Below are 21605 nucleotides of genomic sequence, written 5' to 3'. Positions count from 1 at the left end.
TCCTCACCTTGCATCTACCAAAATCCCATAGGGGCACTGGTTTGTATCCCAACTGCTCTATTCCCCTTTCAGCTCCCTGCCTGTGCCTGGGAAAGCAGTCGAGGACGGCCCAAAGCCTTGGGACCCTGCACCTGCGTGGGAGACCCAGAAGGAGCTCCCGGCTCCTGGCTTCGGATCAGCTCAGCTCTGGCCACTGTGGCTGCCTGGGGAGTGAACCAGCGGATGGAAGATCTTTCTGTCTCCCTTTCTCACTGTAAATCTGCCTTTTCCATAAAAATCAATCTTAAAAAAGCACAAGTTGGTCTCATCTATTTGTTCTTTGGAAATGTCACGGGTGGGGGTGCACTGTGGCGCTCTGACCCTGCCACCCCCACGGCCACACACCCACTTACACTTCACGGTGATCTGTGCTACGGCCTCAATGACGCCCAGGCTGGACATGGCCACGCACGTGTAGTTGGCCGAGTCCTTCACGTCGGTGAGTTCCAGCACATTCCGGCCCACGGGCATGTCGTCCTCGGGCGTCAGGTCCTCGGCCCCCTGCATCCACTTGACGTAGGGCATGGGCGAGCCCACAGCCACACAGGTAATGTTGACACTCCCGCCTGGCATGATCTCGTGGCTCATGGGCAGGATGGAGAAACGGGGTGCCACGCGGCGGACTGGGGGTTGGGGAGGTGGTGGGGCAGGGCGCAGAGCAGAAGAGAGAGAAGAGAGAGAGAGAGGGGACAAAATGGGACATCTGTTTAAACAGGGCGCTGGCCTTCCCCCCCACCCCAGCTGAAGAGCTTTCCCCCCTTCCCCCGCAAAGGAAAACAAAGCAAATCAAAAAGGAAAGAAAAAAAAAACAACCAAATTCCAACGCAAAGAAAACAGAAAACTCCAAAGGAAGGCACTTCACAAACAATAAGAAAGATATATCGAGACAAGAAGCGTTATTCTAGAGCGACAAGGTTTCTGCCACCAGTCACTGGGCCAGAGCACAGGGAAACACAAAAATTTATCAGCAGTTTCTCATCTTTGCTGTGAGGCCAAAGGGGAAGCTGGCGTGGTCCTCGCGTGGGCGGGGCCTCATCTGGGGGTGTGGCCACATGTGGGTGTGGCCACGGGTGGGGATGACCTCCTCCTGGACCTGCCGGATCTCAGGGGTCCAGGAGGGAGGATGGGAGGGTAGGGACGAGGCGCCGGGACAGCTGGGCCCCGGGTGCCATGCACCTGCGGGCTCCCCCATCCTCCCCTACTTTCCTACCTCTGTGTAAGTCAGCCCTTCCCACCTCCCAAGGACCCCCCAGGGCGGAGGAGGGGGAAGCGGAAAAAGATGAGAAACGTTAATGAAATTTTTGTGGTTGATTTTTTTTTTTTTTGGCATATAGAAACTCTTCTAGAAGCTTCTGTCGGATCGGACAAGTTTCCATCGGTAGATGCAGCTCTCAAGTCACAAACATCATGCAAAAAGTAGGATCCAAGAGAGACGAGAGGAGAACAGGCCAGAGTCCAGGGGCCTCGTGTGTAGGTGTGTGTGGGGACGGGGGAGAGGAGGAAGAGGAGAGAGAGAGAGCGAGACAGAGAGAGAGACAGAGCGAGTGAGGGGGCCTAGGGCGGGGGGGTTACCACCCCTCCCCCCGCCGTGCGAACTCCCTAGCGGATGTGACAGTGGGATCAACCGCACTGTCAGATCGCAGCCCTGGCAGGATCAGACGTGGGCCCGAGTTCACATGTCAGAAGGGACACGGGATGAGCTGGCCCATGGAGGGATGAGTGGGGTGGGGGATATGTTCCGGACGTTTCTCAGCAGGTTGGGGGTGGGCAGGTGCAGATCCGCTGAGAAAAGGGGGCACGCGGCGCCTTTCACTGGGGAGCTCCATTTCCAGAAGGGAGAGGGGGGTAGGCCCGTGTGGGCAATGGCAGGGATGGATGTGGGGGGGGTGGAGGGCACAGACTGCCGTCTCCTGACCGAATAAGGCAGCCAAGACAAGGGTCTTGGCGGGGAGGGGTCACCAAGTGGGGCTGGGGGTGCAGCCTAGGGCAGGGCCACCCTGTGTCCGCCCTCTCTTCCAGGCTGGCTACCTGGCTCTGGGTTTACGGGGGTGGGTACTGCGAGCAAGGGGCCCTTCGAAAAAATGGAGCATCCCTGAAAAGTCCGGGGGGAGGGGAGGGAGAGGCCGAGATGGGATGGAGAGGGGGCAGGGCCATGCATGCCAACGGACACGGAAGGTGCTGATGACGGGGTGGGGGAGACCGTGGATCCGGCCAGCGGACCCGGTCCGTGCCAGCAGCCCATATCCACAGCGAGGCAGGGGTTACGGTGTGGTGGTGGTGGGGGGGGGGGGAACGAGGTGTATCCACGCACGCGGTTGTCATGGAGACAGAACACGATGGGGGAGGAGCGCATTGATCCGGGACAGAAGACGACAATGGTGAAACCAAACTATAGGGGGACGGGGAGATCAAAGCAACCAGAGAGAGGGCGGGCAGGAGGGAATCTTCAACTTAAAACCAGAAAAACCAAAACCCAACCAAGAAAAACCCCAGCTGAAAAGAAACACGAACGCCCCACAAAGCAAGAGAAAGAAAACGAAAAAGTCCAAACCAAAGAAAGACACATCGTGAACAGGTGTGCGGGGTGGTGGGGGGGTGGGGGAGCTGAAAATCGGGGTCTGAAAGGACGGGGCCAGGGGGCTTCCCAGGGACTCCCCCCGGCCACCCGCCCACCCACCTGCAAGCAGAACACACAGGGCCTGGCCCGGGTCCAAGGGGGTCCGCCCGTAGCAGAGGGAACCTCCTGGAGCAAGCAGCTACGGGGTGAACCAGCCCTTGCTGACCCTGTCCCCTGCCCGAGAGCTGAGCCTAAACTCCAGTCACCTACTTCAAGGGAAACCCCTCCAGACCGAGGGGGGAGGGCAGAGGAGCCTCACCCTTCCAAAGCCTTCTTTCCCATCTGGGCATGTAACGGATGGGGTGGGGCCCGGTATACAATAGGTGCTCTGCCGGACAATGGCTAAGTTGGCATACGGAAGGAACTCCGTCTGGGACATGGCGCTGGCCAGATCATCTCCCAACTGCCGTAGTGGACAGTCCCCCATCTTAACAGACACTGGGGATGAATTAGGGTTTGTCTTGTAAAGGAAGGACCCCCATTGCATCCTGGCCTTACTTGATACCAACAGCTCTCGGGGAGCCGAGTGGGGGTCACAAAGGGAAATATTGGGGGTCCCGGGCAGGGGGGGAAGGGGAGATAGATGGAGGAGTGGCCAGAGCCTAAAACCAGGCCCACGTGGTTCCCCCTGCCCATCAGACTAAATGGGCCTTTTCTAACCCATGGGCCAGCTATCCTCTGTACTGTACAGCTCTTTCAAATTTATGCATTCTTATGCATTTTGCGGACCCCCAAAATGGGAGTGGGAGGGAGGAGGAACCCCACCAACTAATGGCCAGCAGCCCTCATAGTAAATGTCCAGAGGCCATCAGTAGAAGGACCTCACCCCACAGGGTGGCAGGACCATCAGAGGTGGGCAGCTCTCATTTTGGGATTTGGAGGTTTAACGTCATGTGCAGCTGCCCCTTTTTGAACTACACACATCTTTGTAATGAGGCTGACCACAGTGAGGCTAACGTAGGCTGTCATTTGTTGACACGGATTCCCCACATGGCCAGTGGCCAGCAGGTGAATGGAGCTGAACTCCCTCGCCCACCGCATCTGCTTCTTCCAGGTCCTGCTGCAGGGAGAGGAGGGCTGGCTTGCCCCGAGTTCCAGGAGGATCCCCCTCTTGTCTGGGTGCCATGCGGCTGCAACCAGCCCTGGGGGCCCAGGCCAGGGTGACGGAAGGCTGGGTCTCCTGTGCTCTGCCCTGGTTTTTGGTTGGTTGCTGGCACCCACCCGCAGCCTCGGTCCACCCCTGGCTGCCAGCTGGAGGTGCAGGTGACGTCAGGTGGGCGCAGAGCCCACAGGAGCCCGCCCCCAATTACCGACCTGAACGTAGGCTCCAGGCGGGGGTTATGAGGGGCCGTACCAGCCGTGCTTCTCAGCTCGCTGCAGCTGGCCTGCGATCCGGCTCTTCTCGCCGAGTGGCCAGGAGGGGAGGGACCCCCCCCACCTCATGGGCCAGGGGAGGGGGCAGAAGGAGGAGGAGGAGCGTGGCGGGGGGGGCGGAGGGGTGGGTGGTGGTGGTGGTTTCAAACCCCGATTCACATGGAAAAAAAACAAACAAACAAAAAAACCAAAACCTAAACTCACAAACCATCCAAAGGAACCAGGAAATAAGCTCTTCTCCTGGGCTGGAGAAAGCACAGAACCAAAACCCAAAAACTTAACAACAAAAAAATTACAAAAACAAAACAGAGAGAAGGGTGCGGTGGGGGGTGGCAGCAGGTGCAGGGAGGAGGGAGGAGGGAGGAGGAAGGAGGGGAGGAAACTGCAACGTGAGGTGGTCTGGTTGAAGCACCGGGCGCCGAGCCACAGTGCGTGCCAGCGCGATTCAGCAAGCCACAGCTCCCAGGGAAGGGGGGCTCTGCCAGGCATTTTGGGGTGAGAGAAACTTACAGAGGTTTCTCCAAACGCCAAAATGGATATACAGGTGCAGGGAGTGGGAGGGGGGAGGGAGAAGCCAGGGTGGATGCAGCCTTGCCAGGGGGTATTTAAACTTAGATTACACCTGTCAGGGAAGTGGGGGGTGGGTGGGGGGGGGGTGCGCAAGGGCCTGGAACCCCAGCTGCAGGCCCAGGGTGGGTGAGCATCACCCCCTTGGCCTGCCCTCTGCACCTGCCTTGTCCCCACTCCCCAGCCGCTCCTGCCTGCCTCGCCTCTCCCACTGCCAGCTCCCTCCAGCAGCCAACAGCTAGCTAATAAGCTAGCTAGCTTTGCAGGGACCTGGACCGTCCCCCCACCCCCACCACACACACATCCCGCCTCCCCTGCCCCGTAGGCCTTGGCAATGCCTTGATGCTGGACTTTCGCTGTGGTTTTTAATAAATCACGGCTTTTCCTTCCTTGGTGCCCAGCTCCTCCTCCCCTTTGGCCTTCACTCCCTGGCCGCTGGCCACCAGCCTAGGGGCCAGGTGGGAGTGGCGGAGGGAGGTGTGCGCTTCCCAAATGACCAGGTGTAATCTAGTCTTCCCCTCCCCCACCCCCAGAGAGGAGACAGCAATGCGGGGCGAGGGGAGGGGGCAGGCAGCAGGCGAGTGTGCACAGTGTTCCCGTGGGGCGGCACCCACCAGGTGGAGGTGAGATGAGAAAGGCTGCCCAGCCCGTACGTGGTCAAGGCCAAGACTGCGGCTGGGAGGGTGAGGGAGGTGGAGTAGGAGGGAACTCATGGCTCCTGGTTTGGTGAGCAGGAAGTGGGGGTTACTCAATGCACCCCAGGAAATGCTGGGGTTACTAGAGGTGAGGGGTGTTCTTAGCTCAATATTGGTGCCTACTCACTGTGGGGTGACAGTAGCTGAAGGAGGAGTACCTAGGGGTCCTCCCCTCCCACCAGCTCTAGGGCTTGAGTGTCGGAAAGGTCTAGTCCACAGAGGATGACCCAGAAACGGGGCAATCCAGCTCTTCCTGGCAGCGGCTCCCACACTCCCTAGCTCAGCTACAACTCCTGGTGGCCTACCACCTGCAGAGCTCTCCCTGTGTCCCCCCACAGCACTGGGCACAGGGGCAGAGGGGCAGGCGGGGCGGAGGAAAGGGGAGGCAGGGCACAGTTTAACCGGCTCTGGGTGCCATGGTTCAGACATGGCCTGGGGCAGACCAGTACAAAGGCAGCCAGTTCTCGACCCATCAGTCACTCACAGCTAGAGACTGCTGGGGTGGGGGGGGGAGATGTGCCTTCTGGTCAGTGCCCTCAGGGAACTTTGGAACATGCAGCTTTTGCTAACTCAGGTTCTCATAGATCTAGGAGGCTGACCTTGGCAGGAGAAAGGCCAGTGGGATAAACCCTTGATCCCAACTGGGGCCCCCATGGGGAGGGGTGAGGGTGGAGCGCAGAAGAAACATTTCAAAGGATTAAAATGAATGTATCCCTGGGGCAGAACCCTCCACATCCCCAGGTGGGGCTCCACTGGCAACATTGTAAACTTTTGTTGCTTTCCAGGCCAACAGCCTGGGCAGCCCAGTGTTTTAGAACTGGGCTGGTTCTTATCTGCAAGGTTAGCTTAGCCCTGCTGCTGGGGCCATGACTACCCCCTTCATACCTCTTAGGCTTCCTAAGGGGAATGGAGTGGATGGCAGGCTACCAGTGTGGCTTTGGGGGCTATCATCAGGGGGCTGGGGGGGGGGGAAGCAGATGGTGGTGACTGAGCCAGGAAGACATGAGGTTTGAGCCAAAGGGAGTAGTTTCTGCCCTGAGTGGCTTTTCCAAAGTGGCTGCTCCACATGGTATCTCACACATCCTTCAGGGACACCAAGCATGCCAAGGACAGCCAGGCAGGGACAGAAGATGGGGGCTGGAGTCCACATCCACCCCAGCCCAGAGCCTGTTGGACAGTTTTGCCCCCATCCTCTCGACCAAAGTCCTCACCCCTGTCCAGCTCCATGCCACCAGGACCTAATGTCAGTGGAGAGGCTCCAAGAAGACCCCTCCTCCCATTCCTAACCCTCTGAGGGTTCTCCAAGGGCCAGCATGGCAGCGCCCACACTGGGCTGATGAGGAAAGAGAAGGTGGGCGGGTGGAGGGCAATCACAAGGAGGCTGTTCTCTCTCCCAAGCTGAGTGGTGAGCTGGGACCAGAAATACGGCAGCTCTAACTGGGGCGGGGTATGGCTCTCCCAGGGGGTGGGGGGCTGTGTGTTTTCTCAAGCAGCAGCACAAGATGGAGGAATGCAGCTTTATAGGTCTGCGAGAAAGAGAGAGAGCAAGAGAGAGAGAGAGAAGAGGAGAGGAGAGGAGAGGAGAGGAGAGAGGAGAGGAGAGGAAGAGAGAGAAGAGAGTTGGGAAACACAGAGAGGGGAGAAGCGATGTCTGAGGCATCCCTGGTTTTTTTTTCCTTCCCAGAATTCCACAGCTCTGATGTTCAGATATTCAGAAAGTGACCATGCTGTGGGGCTAGACAGACAATGGCTGCGCCTGGGCCCAGAGCCTGCTAGAGGACAGGGGGTTGGAGGCATGGGGGAGCAGCCAGCGGCGTCTGGGAGGCGGAGGCATTGCACTCTGGGCCAAGTGCTGCTTCCAGAATCTGTTGTGTTCTGTTTTCGGATGGAAAGCTCTGGATGTGAGCCCAGCCAGGACATACCAAGTCATCATGCCAGCTGTCACTATATGCACCGGGTGCCAGACACATGGTGGCCAGGGATGGGGACAGTGTCTCCACCGTTAACCCCGGGTCATGCTGGTGATACCCTGACCTGGGCATGACACTGTACTACACAAGGACTCAGAAAGTTGGGGTCTACCTGGCTGGACTGCGGAAACGAGGGTCAGGAACAATACCCTCACTTCAGCTCCCTTCCACTGTGGCCAACCTGGAGCGGCCCTGGGCAGAGCGGTCAGGTGAGTGGGGCTGCTGGCGGCACCCCCCTCTGGGCCCCAGCGGCCGTGTGCCTAGCCCGGACAGTCACTTTCTGCCCCGACATCACAGCTGTGGGACTCCCTCCCGCCCCCCGGGGCCGTGTCTGACACAGGAACACTGGCTTGGGGTTCACAATGCATTGAGGACAGCCACACAGCAGCAGCTCAGCCCAGGAACGGAGACCAAACAGCACGCAGACGCGACACAGCCAGAGCCAATGCGCTCTGGGGGAGGCGGGGAGCAAGGGGAGGGGTGGGGCGGAGGGCGAAAAAAAAAACCATCAACCCCTCCCCCCCCAAAAAAAGAACACTAAAAAAGAAAAAAGGAAACGAAAAGGAAGAAAGAAAAACAGAACAAAACAAACCAACAACAACAAAAAAGGAAGAAACACTCCCACGGAAGGTTGCCGGGAACTCACCAAACCAAGACAAGAGTGGCATGCAGAGAAATTTTCATACATTCTCCCAGCATGCATCAGGCCCAAGTTACCATGACGACGAGGAGTGCAAGAACTTAGCAACAACGTTACCAAACGGATGCAGAGGAGACAAGGCAAGCATCGCGTGTGTGCGGCCGGCCCTGGGCCGGGCTGGGCGCGGTTGAGAATTTCGTGTCTTTCTGGGTTTTGCTCTCGCTTGGCATTTATTTTTTGTTGTTGTTGTTGTTGTTTTGTTTTTTTTGTTTGTTTGTTTGTGTGTATCCGCCACACACTCCAGACTTTTTGAAATTTTTTGCTTTGGTTCGTTTTCCGTGTGCGTGTGTCTGGGTGTGTGTGTGTGTGCTCACGCGGGTGTGTCAGTGTGTGTGACGTGTGTGTGCGTGTCATCTCGCAGAAATGTAAAAATGTGGGTAAAGAAAGTAAAAAAGAAAAAAACACACCAACCTTCTCGAAGTTCTGAGGGATGAAAAAGGGGATTGGATGCGGAACACAATGACATGGGAAGAAGAGAAAAAAATAGGGGAGATACAGAGAGTAAAAAGAGGACTTCCCAAGCCCGTCAGCTGCAACCGCCTGCTCGATTACTTTTTTTTTTCTCTTTAAATCAAAAAACAAAAAATTCAAATTAAAAAAGAAAAAGAACAGCAACGATCTTTTCCTCTTAATCTTCACACTGACCCCACACACACACACACACACACACACATACACACACACAACCACCACTGTCAGCTTTTCTCATTTCTTTACTCAATGAAGTCCAGAGCAATTGAGACCCAGGTCAAGGCTGCGAGGCTGCCCAGAGCACCCTCACCACTATGGGAGGAAGGTGGCTCAGGAGGTGCTCGGGTGGAGGGGGGGCAGGGATACAAGGCCCTCCCTCCCTCACGACCCACCAGCCTTCCTGCAGCCCTACCACACTCACACGCTCACAACGCTCGCACCCCAAGTTTCGGCAGAGATCAGACAGTGAGACGGAGCGGTCAGCCAGGACCACCACCTCCACCACCACCTCCACCACCACCGCCGCCTTACGATTCACCAGGGTGCAGCCTGGCGGAGCCCCCCACCATCCTCGCTCACGCCCACCTCCCCGGCCCCTCCCCTCCCCCTCCTCAGGTGCCTTCTGAGGCCAGACAGATCAAGTCCAGATCCCAAATGTCACTCTGAGGCCAGTGGGAGTCATGGGTGGCGTGGACAGGGGCAGTGGCGGCGGGGGTCTTGTAGATGAGAGAGGAGCCCCTGGGCAGCCTCTGGGGGAGGGGGTTGCTAGAGGGGGATGGAGCACAGGGGGTCAGCTGAGGCCTCTGTGCAGGAGGAGCCGCGCCCCTCATCACAGTCTGACCAGAACCAGCTGCCGGGAGTCGGGGACCATAGGGGGTGATGGGGCCAGGGAAGCCTAAAGCCAAGACGAAGGGTCAGGTGTGCCCACAGAAACAGAAGAGGCTGGGGGATCCCGAGGGACACCCCCCAACCCCTCCAAGGAGGCAGCTTTCTGAGGGCTGGGTTGTGGATTAAGAGTGGGCCAGTTGTGACCACCACCACGTCAGGGGCAGCGCTGGGCACCCCCCACCGGCCTTCAGGGTGGGCTTTTTTCTAGGGGTAGGCTCTGGGACACTCAAGGGAAGAGGCCATGGGCGAGGAGGGGCCCAGCCTTGAAGACCCTTGCCTCCCCCAGCTTTGAGCTCAAGGGTACTAGCTTCGGGTGGGCAGTGAGAAAGCAGGGAGCTACAAGGCCACAGAAACTTGGAGAAGCAGAGCCAGCACACGACACGGGAAGGCACGGTTACACCACAGAAGCTGACTGGGGTGGGGTGGGGGCGGGGCCGAAGCCTGCATGCTCCCCCCCCACAGCCCTGTAGGCCCAAGACTGACCCTCAAACCCCAGCCCCACCTCCACCCCCTCCGACCCCACCCGCCCGGCACGGCCTCCCCACCAGGCACAGAACTTGTATCATGGTAAGACAAGGAAACCCACAAGGCCCACGAGGGGGCGCTGATGTCCCCACCGCCACCACTGGGGAAGGGGCCTTCCCGCTCCGGTCTTCAGGAGAGATGGGGGGGGAGCCTGGAGGCTGTGAGCCCCAGGGATGGGGGATGATGGTAGGGGACAGGGCAGGAGGGTCCCTGCCTCCGACCTGGCCGTGGCGCTCCCTACCTCGCACGTAGAGGTTGGCCGGGGACGAATACCGCACACCGGCGCTGTTGGTGGCCACGCATTCGTACTTGCCCTGGTCCGTCTCCTCGCTGCTCTCGATCTGCAGGGCCCCTGAGGGGAAGACAGAAGGCTCAGACAGTCAGGAGGGGTGGGAGTGGGTCCGGCCTGAGAGGGTCTCAAAGAGGCAGACCTGGGGAGGCTCCCCCAGCCTCTGGCAGCCAGGACAGCGGCCACCAGCATTCTAGGTTCGAGCCCCCTGGCTGCTTTGCTTCCAATCCAGCTCCCTGCTAATGCGCCTGGGAAAGCACAGCAGAACAGGCCAACACCATCCTAGGTTCCTGCCACCCACGTGGGCGGCCCAGATGGAGCTCCTGGGGCCCAGCCAGTGTAGACAGCCAGCTAACGGCAGCTCTGTCAGCCGGCAGTGGGACTTCCAAGCTCACAGCAGGGGTTCTAAGCCCTGCACCATTGTTGGGAACCCCAGTGGAGCTGTGGGGGGGTGGTCACGGGCATCCGGTTATCCCAGGTGCTCCTTGGCCAGTGTTTCCCCCAGGAAGTGAGAGATTCCTCTCCAGGGATAATAAACTTCAGTAAGACCCATCACTGTATGACAGGGCCGAATCCCAAGGCCACGGGGCGTGGGGAGGCTGAGATGTGGACACCTTGAGGGCCCCGGAAGCTGGGCTGTGCCCCAGCTGAGCCACGTACAGCCACCTCAAAGACCCCAGCAAGCCAGGCGCTCCCCCGGCTACTCCCTGTTCTGTAAGTGTGAGACACACATGAGCAGGTTGTCACTTAGGAGGCCCAGACGTGGCAGTGGGGGGCACCTATCGCAGGACATACAGTGCTCCATAGGCGAAGCCCAGAGGGGACCCCATCCCACCACCCACACCCCAGGATGGGGTAAGGGGCCCACTATATAGCACGCTCATTTCCCAGGTGGCCCAACCGCAGAGGAGGGCTTGGCAGACACCTGCTCCCGGTGCCCAGGACAGGTACACTGAGTGACACGGCCCCTTCCCCAGGGCCAGTGCCTCGCCTGAACAGACAAAGACACACAGAGACTAGACGGGACAGGGAAAGGGTGGGCGGGCAAGGGTCTGAGGGCAGCGAGAGTGTGTGGGGCCGTCAGAGCCTCTTACCTCGGATTGGAGTGCTCTCTGTAAGGGAAGCAGAGACAGGCCGGTAAGTGTCAGACGCCAGTCATAGGGCCAGGGAGGGAGGAAGTGAGGGGGGCATCCGAGGAGGCCGGCCCAGGCCAGTGCCAGACGAAGTGGGTGGCCCCAGCTGGGGGGGCTCACTTACAGATGCTGCAGGCTTAGTTGAGCAGCCCTCCCCAGAGAGCAGGGCCAGGGGTCTGAGGGTGGCTGGCCAGGAGGCCTGCCTGGAGGTGGCGGCCACCCTCCCTCTGAGCCAGCAGAGGAGGGGTGGGAAGCATGGCGAAGGGGCGAGTGTGGGGAATCTTGTTAGAGAGGAGGGTGGGGCAGGCCAGGAGTGGTTAGTGGCTAGGACTGGACCAAACAGGAAGCTCGGGGGGGTGGTGGTGTCACACACAGGCTGATGGGGTAGGGTGGACAGGGGCACACAGGGGACTGAGGGCAGGAGGAGGACTGGAGGGCTTGCCATGACCCAAAGGAAAAGAGGAAAGGGTTGTCTTTGCTGTCCCAGGGGTCCCCTAGGGTCGGCCGTGAGGGAAGATGCTGGAGACCCTGCATTACCCCCGACCCCTGGCTTGAACGTTTCTGTGACATTCTTTCACAGCTGCCGGCCCGCCTGCACCCATTCAGCCTGCCTGCTCCAGGAAAGAGGTGCCTCGCTCAGCCACCACGGCTACCAGACTCGCCCTCAGTCCTAGTTTAGGCACGCTGGGGAGGCGGGGCCGGGACGCTCAGGGGCTGTCAGCCACTTTCACTTGAGTAAGAATTACCTCTGTGGCAGGGATCCTTGTCTGGACACCAAGACAAGGAAGTAACAGCCCCCCGAGCCCCCACATCCCACCTCCACTCCCTACAACGAGCTGGCTAGAAAACTGCCCAGGCTGCCTGCAGAGCCCCAAACTGGAAACCCAATCTTTTCCCAACAGGGCTAAGGACCCACCTGAGGCAGGCGTGTGTGTGTGTGTGAGTGTGTGTGTGTGTGTGAGTGTGTGTGAGTGTGTGTGTGTGGTGCTGCACGCTGAGGTCTGGCCAGCCCCCCCCTTGGGGCTGGCGGGGATCTGGCTGTTTTCCTCTTTTCTCTCTGGGGAGGGCGGGGCGGGCAGTGTTAGTGGACACTGAGCATGCCACGTGGAGTGGGGCCCGGTCACCATCAGGGCAACGGTTAGTGTAGGGGAGGAGGAGTTAGTGAGCGACACGTGGCAGAAAGGAGGGTCGCACTTACCAAAGGTCTCTGGGCGGTTACAACAGATGGGATAAGGAGAGAGAACAAGCCTATTAACGACAGGGTGGCAAGAGCCTGGAGCCCTCACCGGCAGGGGACAGGGACAGCGATACGGCCACAGCCATGGCCACGAGAGCAGCCTGCGTTCCAGGACGCCAGAGGGACTGCTCAGGGACGGGTGTGTTTTGCTGGGAGACAGGCTCAGTGTAGGTGAGCGACGCTAGGAAATGGAGCTGGGGGTGCTTGGGGGATGGGAGCCCCAAGACAAGGGTCCCGGGTCCCGGGTCCCGGGTCTCCAGGCTAAGGGGCAGGCGTCTGGCCACGTCCCATCAGGGAGATGTCTGGGGCTGCAAAGTGGCAGAGTGGGCAGGGCATGGGGTCTTGGCAGGGCCGAGTGGGCAGGCCTGCAGAGGGGTGGGGTCCTGCAGAGGCAGGGAGACTCAGGGGGCAGAGAGAGAGAGCGCTGAGTGTGGTGCACGCACGGGCCCGTCACGCGTCCCGACCACATGACGGGGTTGGGAGGGGGGAGGGTGCACACGGCCACCCGTGTCCCCCCACGCACGGCTGCCAGATGGAATGTAATGCTTGAGTCACCACCCCAAGGGTACAGGCACACGGGAAAGCACTGTGTCTGCTGGGGGGTCAGGCCCGCCCATGCGGGACAGGCAGGCACACACATGGGAGACAGGAGGGAGGGGACGGCAACAGAACACAACACACACACACACACACACACACAGAGCTTCCCCCTGCTAGGGGAGGGGGTGCAGGTAGGCCGCACGGGAGCCACGCCCAGACACTGCCAGACACTGCCCGATGCGCCTTTCCTGATCAGCCCAGGAGGCCAGCTCTCCATGACCTGCGGAGGCCTCCTCGCCTCCCAGTCCCTCCTGCAGGCATGTGGCTGCCCGTCTGGGCCCTGCACGCACTCGTCCGCATGCCCCTGCCACTTGCACAGGTAGGAGAGGCCTTCCCTCTGCCAGCTCCTCTGGTCACCTCTACCTGACTGTGCCTCCTCTTGGCCCCACAGGCAACACCAACGTGGGCTGTGCCCCACGCTGCCGCCCACTCACCTGATCTTAGTTGCTTGATTCGCCCGTTGCTGGTGCTGGGATCAACAGGCAGGAAGTCCTTGAACCACGTGATCTCAGGGTCGGGGTTGCCGCTGGCGGCGCACAGCATGGTGGCTGTCCGTGTACGCTCTACCACCTTCAGCTGGGGGCCCATGTCGATGTTGGGGAAGCCGGGGGGCAGCTGGTCCTCTGTGGGGGACACGCGCAGTGCCTGTCAGCTCCCCATCCTCACCCAGGGGGCCACTGGACAGGTGTAGGGGAGGGGGCATGTACCGCCATGAGGGTGTGTGGAGGGGAACAGGCAAGGCACACAATAGACACCCCCCGGCATGCCCCAGTGGGCCTCGCTCTAGTAAAGCCACACAGGTCTCCACTTTCCTTAAAGTTCTGACTTTTGGGGCCAGACTGGCAGTTGAGGCGCCCACATGCCACATGGGCAGGGGGCAGAAGGGGGGAGCTGGAGGGGACCTTCCTTCGTTCCTGACTCAGCTCGCTGTGGATATGTCCCCTTGGGACATGGAGAGGCTCCCCATCCCCTGATCCCATCCCCGGGGGTCCCTGAGGGTCTTCTTTAGAGCCTGGACCAGCAGCCTGGGGCACCTGCATGAGGTCCAGCACACAGTGGGTGCCCAATGTCCCAATGACTGACTTCACCCTGGAGGGCCATGGCACCTGGCCGAGGCACCCCACTCCCCAGCCACGGGGGTCCTGGAAGGTCACAATAAACTCCGTGTTCCTGGCTGGAATGGAGCCTGGGCCCAGCAGCTGACCTGTGGGCACCCTCTGTTGGAGCCCTGGTCAGCCCCACAGCCCATTTTGCCACAGTGCGTAGGGTGGGGTGGGGCAGCTCAGGATTCCCCCCCGCCCAAAGCTGGGCTTAGCATCCTCAGTGTCTGTCCCCAAGATACTCCTCCTGGCTATGATGGCTTCCGTGCTTGGGTGGGGGAAGGTCCCTGGCCACCCACATGAGACCTAGCATTCAGCTCTCGCCTGGCCCAGCCCTGACTGTGGCCTCCCCCCGCAGCCAACAGCTCCCGGCAGCTCCAACTAGAAGCAGAACTAAGACATGGCATCCTAATGGCCAGCCACCCTGCCTGCCTATCCCTGCCTTAGGGATGGAGTGGGGTGAGGTGGGGTGTGTGTGGGAGGGGTCGCTGAGAGCGTGGGTGGCCAGCCACCACTGCCTGCATGTGGGGGCCAGGTTGCTGCCGCCGCCACCACTGTTACCAGAGCTCCTTTAATTAAACAGCAATGTTCGCGGCAGAGCGCTCTGTGCCCGAATCCTCGGAGCTTAATTAAAACAACAGCGAGGGAGGCAGGCGTGCATGGGCTCCATAATCAGATGGCGAAGGCACCGGGAGGTGGGAGGTGAACAGCCACGGCCTAGTGGCTGTGAGCCCCGCAGTGCCGTCCCAGTCCTCAGCCCCCACTGCCCAGGCCTGGGGCATACACACAGAGGGAGTTAGGCGAAGGTCAAATCCCTCACTCCCTACCCCCCACCCCAAGGTCCCGCCATGACTGGATTTAACTGGTCCTTGCTAAGGTTAGGACCAACAATAGGGGGCCTGCAGGCTGGAAAGGCAATGTCTCCAACCCCCCACTGCCATCATCTCTACTGGAGGTCATCTCTACTGGAGGTGGCAGATGATGTCAGGGAGAGCTGGTGAAACTCCGTACCCTCACACCGCACTTCCTGGGCTCATGGTTCAGCCCTGGCTCCCTGTGCACGCACACTGTAGGAGGCGGCAGAGGATGACCCAAGCAATGGGTCCCTGACACCCTCAAGGAAGACCCGGATGGAGCTCCAGGCTCCTGGCTTGGCCACTGGGAGCATCTGGGGCATGTTCCAGCGGATAGGCACATGCATTCTCGCTCTCTGCCTTTCAAATAAATATAAACGCTAAAAAACAATCTCTCAACTACAGCAGCAGTACATGCAACCAAACTGTAGGATCTTTCTCAAGATCTGTTTATTCGAAAGGCAGAGTCAGAGCAAGAAGCAGAGACACAGAAAGCATTCCCGTCTGCTGGTTGCCTCCCCCAGTGGCCACAAAGTCCAGGGCTGGGCCCGGCTGAAGCCCAGCGCCAGGAGTTCCATCTGGGTCTCCCCATGTGGGTGGCAGGAAACCAAGCACTTGGGCTGAATTCCATTGCTTTCCACATGGGGCACTGTTGGGGCAAGCAGTGTCTTGGCCCAATGCACTGTGCCAACCCCACCGTATGGATTTTCCAGACAGGGGGTCCAGGTGACAGCATGGGAAGGCAATGCTGGTCTCCAAGTCTCAAGGGGGTTTTCCCTCAGACACTACTGTGCCATCTCCTGCTGTCCCCAAGGACACTAGAGGAAGCTCCTCCAGGGACCCCTCCTGCTGACAGCTGCCATGGCTCAGTCCCTCAATACCAGGTTCCTACAGGCAGCAGAGACCTCTTGGCTCCCACAAGCTATATAGGAATGCTGCCATACCCACAGGTGACCAAGGGGGCGCTGTGGCTATCTTTTCCTGAGCTGTCATACCTGTAGTTGCCTGAGGGGGCAGTGGTCACCCTTTCCTCACTTGTACCTGGAGCTGCCTGAAGGGGGGAGCTACGGACAGTTTCCAGACCTGCCATACCTGGAGCTGCCTGAGGGGGCACAGTGGTCACCCTTCCCTGAGCTGTGGCCCCTGTTCACAATGTACCCAGAAAATAAAATTATGAACAAATCCTGCATGGATTTCAAATCCCTGACTGCACTAAAATAAGCTCAACTTTTGCCTCAATTTCTTAATAAAAAAAACTACTGAGAGCAGAGAGAACAAGCCTCTACCTGCAGATCCACTCCCTAAGTGCAGGCAACGGCCGCCAGGCTCCACCAGGCTGGGCCACTGGCACACCCCACTGCCTTCCACCAGCCAGGCGTCCTCCAGCCCTGGCATGCTAGCAGGCCCCTCCCCAGTCTCGTCCCTGGGCTTGACCCTCCCTGTGCTCCTGCAAGGAGCCTGCAGCCGCCCCCCCCCAAGCCAGGGCTGAGAGAGATAGGCACGCAGGACCCCAAAACACAGAGGGGCGTGTAAGGCCTGTGTCCCATCTGAGCATCAGATGGAGTCCTGGTTCCTGCATGACCTGGGAGGACCTCACCCCTGCCAGCCAGCCCTGCTCGCCACTCCACCCACCCTGGGAAGCCCTGCCCATCCCAGGAGGCCCCCCTCCCGCCCACACACCTCGCAGGACGGTCAGTTTGGCGTGGACAGTGATCTCCCCGGCCGAGTTCTGGGCCACACACTCGTACACGTTCTCGTCCCGGGGCGTCCGCAGGGGCTGGATCCGCAGCACGGCTCCAGCGCTCTCATCAAACTCGATCGTCTGTCACGGGTGGGTCGAGTGCTGGGTGAGGCTGGGGGTCCCGGCCGGGGGCCCGTCCACCCTCCGCTGGGCTGCAGGTTACCCTCACCATGGACCCGGGGCTGTGTGGGGGCAGACACCCCCAGGCATACAGGGGGACCACTGCCACGTGTGTGTGGGCTGGGGGAGCGTGTGGCTGTGTGCTGTGACCGCGTCAGGCTCCTTCCAAGATACGCCCCGGCCTGTCCATCTGAGGGGTCGCCTGGTCCTCCCAAGCCTGCCCCACCCTGAGCCCAACTCACCTCAAAGCGCTGCGAGTTAACCTTCTTCCCTTTCTTATTCCAGGTCACCCGTGGCTTGGGGTCGCCCGTGGCCTGACACACGAAGGAAGCCACTCCCCCGGACACCCCGATCTGGTCCTTGGGTTCCTTAACGAACCTCGGGGGCTCTGGGGGACACAGCAGGGAGGACGGGGTCTGTGTGGGTGGCGGGGCGGGGGTCCCAGCCTAAGGCCAGAACGCCACGAGCACACCTCCCTGCCTCATGCACCCTCATGGAGCCGCGAGCATGAGGGAAGTGGAGGCCCATTCTACTCCTTCCCCACCTGCCCGACCTGGGCCCCCAAGGCCACACAAGGCATGCAGTTGACATGCCAGCAGGGGCACACATTCAACTCATGGGTGCCTGGCCACACCCTCGAGGCCCCCCAGCAAAGCCCTGGCAGGAACCGGGGACTGTCCCACGGCCGCTCAGCTCCAGAGCATCCGTGACCATCACCTGTACGCCACGCGGGCTACCTCGCTCCGACGCGGTGATGCCTGCAGCCGGCCACCCCTGAGCCCAGCTCAACCACTGGGCCCCGCTCCCCAACTGGGAGACCCGGATGGAGCTCCTGGCTTTTCCAGCTATCAGGGAGAGTGACGTGGCAGATGGAAGATTTACCTCTTGTAACTCAGCTCCTAATAATCAAAAACTTTGAAGTTTTTTATTTTATTGGGAAAGCAGATTTACAGAGAGAAGGAGAGACAGAAAAATCTTCCTTCTGCTGGTTCACTCCCCAAGTGGCTGCAACGGCCAGAGCTGAGCTGATCCGGAGCCAGGAGCTTCTTCTGGGTCTCCCACGCTGGTGCAGGGTCCCAAGGCTTTGGGCCGTCCTCCACTGCTTTCCCAGGCCACAAGCAGGGAGCAGGATGGGAAGTGGAACATCCGGGACATGAATCAGTGCTCATATGGGATCCTGGCGCACGCAAGGCAAGCAAGGATTTTTCCACTAGGCTACCACACTGGGCCCAATAATCAAATCTTTCTTAAACAATTATTTTCACTTGAAACAAACGAGCTAACACTGGCCTCTTTTTAATCATGACCTGCATAACCTGCTGTGACCACCCACTAGGGACTCCCGGTTTCCGTGAGCGGTGGTGATAAGAGAACCCTAACAGCCAGGTGCGGACCCGGGGGGATTGCCCAGCCTCGGGCCCGCGAGAACATCACTGTGGCAGACATGACCGACAGCGGCCGGCGGACGACTGGCACAGGACAGCGGGTGAAGCTGCCCCCTGCAGCTGGCATCCTCCGGGGGTCACTGTTTGGGTCTCTGCCACCCACGTGGGAGTCCCAGAAGGAGCTCCTGGCTCCTGGCTCTTGGCTGGCCCAGCCCCGGCCATTGTGGCCATCTGGGAAATGAACAAACAGATGGAAGATCTCTCCCTGTTTTTCTGTCTCCCTCCACCCCACCCCCTCGAACCTCAGCTTTCTCAAATACAGAAGTCTTAAATTAAAAAGAAAAGGACCCCTCTATAACCCATGAATAGATGAATTAAATCCACACAGCTGTACCATAGGGCACAGGGTCCCCACTCTGAGGCTCAAGGCAGCCCCCCAGCGCCCTAAGCTTTTTTGTGTGTGTCGGGGGGGACGGGGAGAGGCAGAGCTGTAACGACCAAAACACAAGCTGGACACAACAGCAGCACAGGCCACTGACTCGCACGGAAACTTCTGGAACGTTCCAGAAGTTCCAAAGCACACGGACTCCTTGTGGGGAGGAATTGGGTCCAGCCTGGGTCCCCACAGACTCCCCGATTCCTACTTCCCAGGACACAGACTGGGTCTCCCCAGACCCTGAACACCTCCCTACCCTCACCCGCGGCCCCCCACCAGCAGCCTCTACTGCCGGACCCCAAACCCCATCCCAAAGTTTAGGTCCACGCCCTCCCTGGGCTGGCTGCCTGGGCCTTGGTGACCCCAGGAATGGCCAGCCAGGCCAAAGGCTGCCAAAAACCTCAATGAAGGCCCTTGCGACCTGCCTTCCCAGCTCTCCTCCTTCTGCAGGCTGGGTGGTGGGGAGCACCCCCGGGTGCAAGACCAGGGTAGGCCAGGGGCAATCCTGGCAAGAAACCCCCAGGGTCCTCCGTCTCCCCTCGCCCGCAGCTGCCCAACCCGGCCTGGCCCTGCCTCTGCTGCTGTTTCCAAGTCCGTTCTGGCAAGGTGGGCTCCAGGCCAGAGTGCGCTCCCGCTTCCTCCCGGCCCCAAAGCATCCTGGGACAGTCCCACCGGACCAAGCGCCGATCCTGGAGCGGAGGTCACTGGCTGCCCAAGGACACAGCTGCCTGCTCTGGGCCTGAGGAATCCCAGCTGTCCCATGGGAGACCTCGGGCCTAGCAGCCCTGAGGGGTCTGGAGGGGCCCAGCCGGGAGTCTAGAACCAAAAGGGACCATCGTGGACTCTGTGACCCCTACCCTGCAGGCCACAGCCCTGGGGCACCGGCTCCCAGCTCCACACTGGACTCCAGGGACAACTGTGAGATTTGCTCTCCACCAGGGGACGCCAGTGCACACCTGAGTCAGGGTCCGCCTCCTCGGCCCCCAGGCCTCCGTCCATCTGTTATTCAACCAACACCGACCACACCGGCAGCTCGTTTCCCAGACCCTCATCTCCAGCTGTGGGGACCAGAGGGGTAGTGGGGCAGCCCAAGCCCACAGCCCCGGCCACCATGGCCCCAGGGTTCGAATCTTCGCACAGCCACTTCCTGGTCGTGCCTCAATTTCCCCAGCACTACAGTGCCCACACAGCCCCACGGCTCGCTAGATCCCTCTTACCTTCTCCAGCACAGTCTCCAGCCAGCAGGAGCAGCAGGAGGCCCAGGGGCCCCGCCACGACTGCCACGCCGGGGCCCCCCACGGGCCCCATGCTTCAGCTTGGCCTCCGACGACCTCCGTCCTGGAGGGGGCTGGCCTCCCGGGTCCCTCACAGCGAGGCCTCACACCCAGTGTCACACGGGGCGTCTGCAGAGACAGCGGAAGTGGTCATGAGGGTGCTGGAGGGGTGGGTGCCATCTGGCGGGCGGAGGGGACTGCCCAGAGGGGGCAGGAGAGGGCTCTGGGTAGCGGGTGGAGGGGTCAGAGGTGACAGGAAGAGGAGAGTCGGGCTCCAGCACCCCAATTTTTTTTTTTACAGCGAAGTCAGATGTACAGAGAGAAAGATCTTCCCTCTGATGATTCACTCCTCAAGTCTCTGCAACAGCCACTGAGCTGAGCCAATCCAAAGCTAGGAGCCTGTTGCCCCTTCAAGGTCTCCCACGCAGGTGCAGGGTCCCAAGGCTTTGGGCCGTCCTCCACTGCTTTCCCAGGCCATAAGCAGGGAGCTGGATGGGAAGTGGGGCTGCTGGGATTAGAACTGGCGCCCATATGGGATCCCAGTGTGTGCAAGGTGAGGACTTTTGCCATTAGGCTACTGCACCAAGACCAGCAACCCAATTTTGAAAGCCTGGATTCAGATGTCGGCTGCACCCCGCCACTCTAGCTCTGTGCTCACATGCACACCCCAGCAGGCAGCAGGTGGTGGCTCAAGCACTTAGGACCCCCTGCCACTCACAGGGGAGACCCAGATGGAGCTCCCGGCTCCTGGCTGTCGTCTGGCGCACTTAGAGCCTGTGTGGGCATTAGGGGAGTGAACCAGTGAATGGAAGATCTATTCTCGCTAATTAAAAAAACAGAGAGGGCAGGAAGTTAAGAACCAGGAGGACACAGCTAGCATCCTGGGGGGGGGGGTCCTCACTTCCCCACACCTGTCCACCCCCTACCCAGCTCCGCCATCCACAGGAAGTCCTCCCTCCCGACCCCGCCCCATCTAGCCAGGAGTTTGTGCTTCCACTACCCCCCAGCCCAGCTCAGCATGGGTCTCCCCCTTCTGCAGGAAGTCCCTCTACCCCAAGCCCTGGCTGTCCCCTCCCCCAGCACACAGCCAGAGCTGAGGTCTCCCCAGCGGCACTCACAGCTCAGCACCCCGTAACCTGCACGTCCATGCCACACTGCCACGGCTGGAGCCAGAGGCTAGAAGGGGCCTGGGCAGCCTCGCACCCACCACAGGCCATGCCCCGGGCGGGTCCAGGCACATAATGATGGAGCAACCACTGGGACTCTGGTTCCCAAATTACCCAGTTGTGGTGACCGCGCCCAGCCCCAGGGCGGCCGCAGGGGAAGGGCTGGGCCAGTGTGGCCGCGCATCCCTGCCTGGGGTCAGGAGAAGCTGGGGTGGCAAGCGGGAACTGACAGGCACACAGTCAGGCCACACACACACCCAGATCAGCAGGCACAGAATCAGACCCATGCGAGCCAGGCAGATGATAGAGTGGATCAGCTCAGAGGCCCCCAGACATGGTCCCCGCCAGGCAGGTGGCCCGGGTCCCAGGTGAGCGTGGCTCAACTTCACAGTGGAGAGGAACAGGCGCCCAGGCAGGCCACGCC

General features: G+C 60.2%; 1 protein-coding gene across 5 annotated transcripts in view; it reads right to left on the bottom strand.

Moving 5' to 3' along the window:
• PTPRS (protein tyrosine phosphatase receptor type S) overlaps positions 1-20137 on the bottom strand; it is a 35710-nt gene extending 15573 nt beyond the window's left edge. For 4 of the 5 annotated variants that reach the window (XM_058657756.1, XM_058657757.1, XM_058657759.1 and 1 more), the window contains exons 1-6: positions 19959-20137; positions 17163-17308; positions 16740-16881; positions 13540-13728; positions 10088-10198; positions 393-662 (exon numbers count right to left, since the gene is read on the bottom strand). In XM_058657756.1, the coding sequence (XP_058513739.1) occupies positions 393-662; positions 10088-10198; positions 13540-13728; positions 16740-16881; positions 17163-17308; positions 19959-20049 (949 nt within the window). In that variant the 5' untranslated portion in view covers positions 20050-20137. Of the gene's footprint in view, positions 1-392; positions 663-7908; positions 8105-10087; positions 10199-13539; positions 13729-16739; positions 16882-17162; positions 17309-19958 lie in introns of those variants that run through there. The other variant, XM_058657760.1, reaches the window with a different exon arrangement.
• Positions 20138-21605: the final 1468 nt, after the last annotated feature.

This window comes from Ochotona princeps, chromosome 33, assembly GCF_030435755.1.
Source record: "Ochotona princeps isolate mOchPri1 chromosome 33, mOchPri1.hap1, whole genome shotgun sequence".
In the NCBI taxonomy this organism is placed as follows: domain Eukaryota; kingdom Metazoa; phylum Chordata; class Mammalia; order Lagomorpha; family Ochotonidae; genus Ochotona; species Ochotona princeps.
The sequence above is the reverse complement of the archived record's forward strand: the minus strand, read 5'-3'. Positions and strand labels throughout refer to the sequence as shown.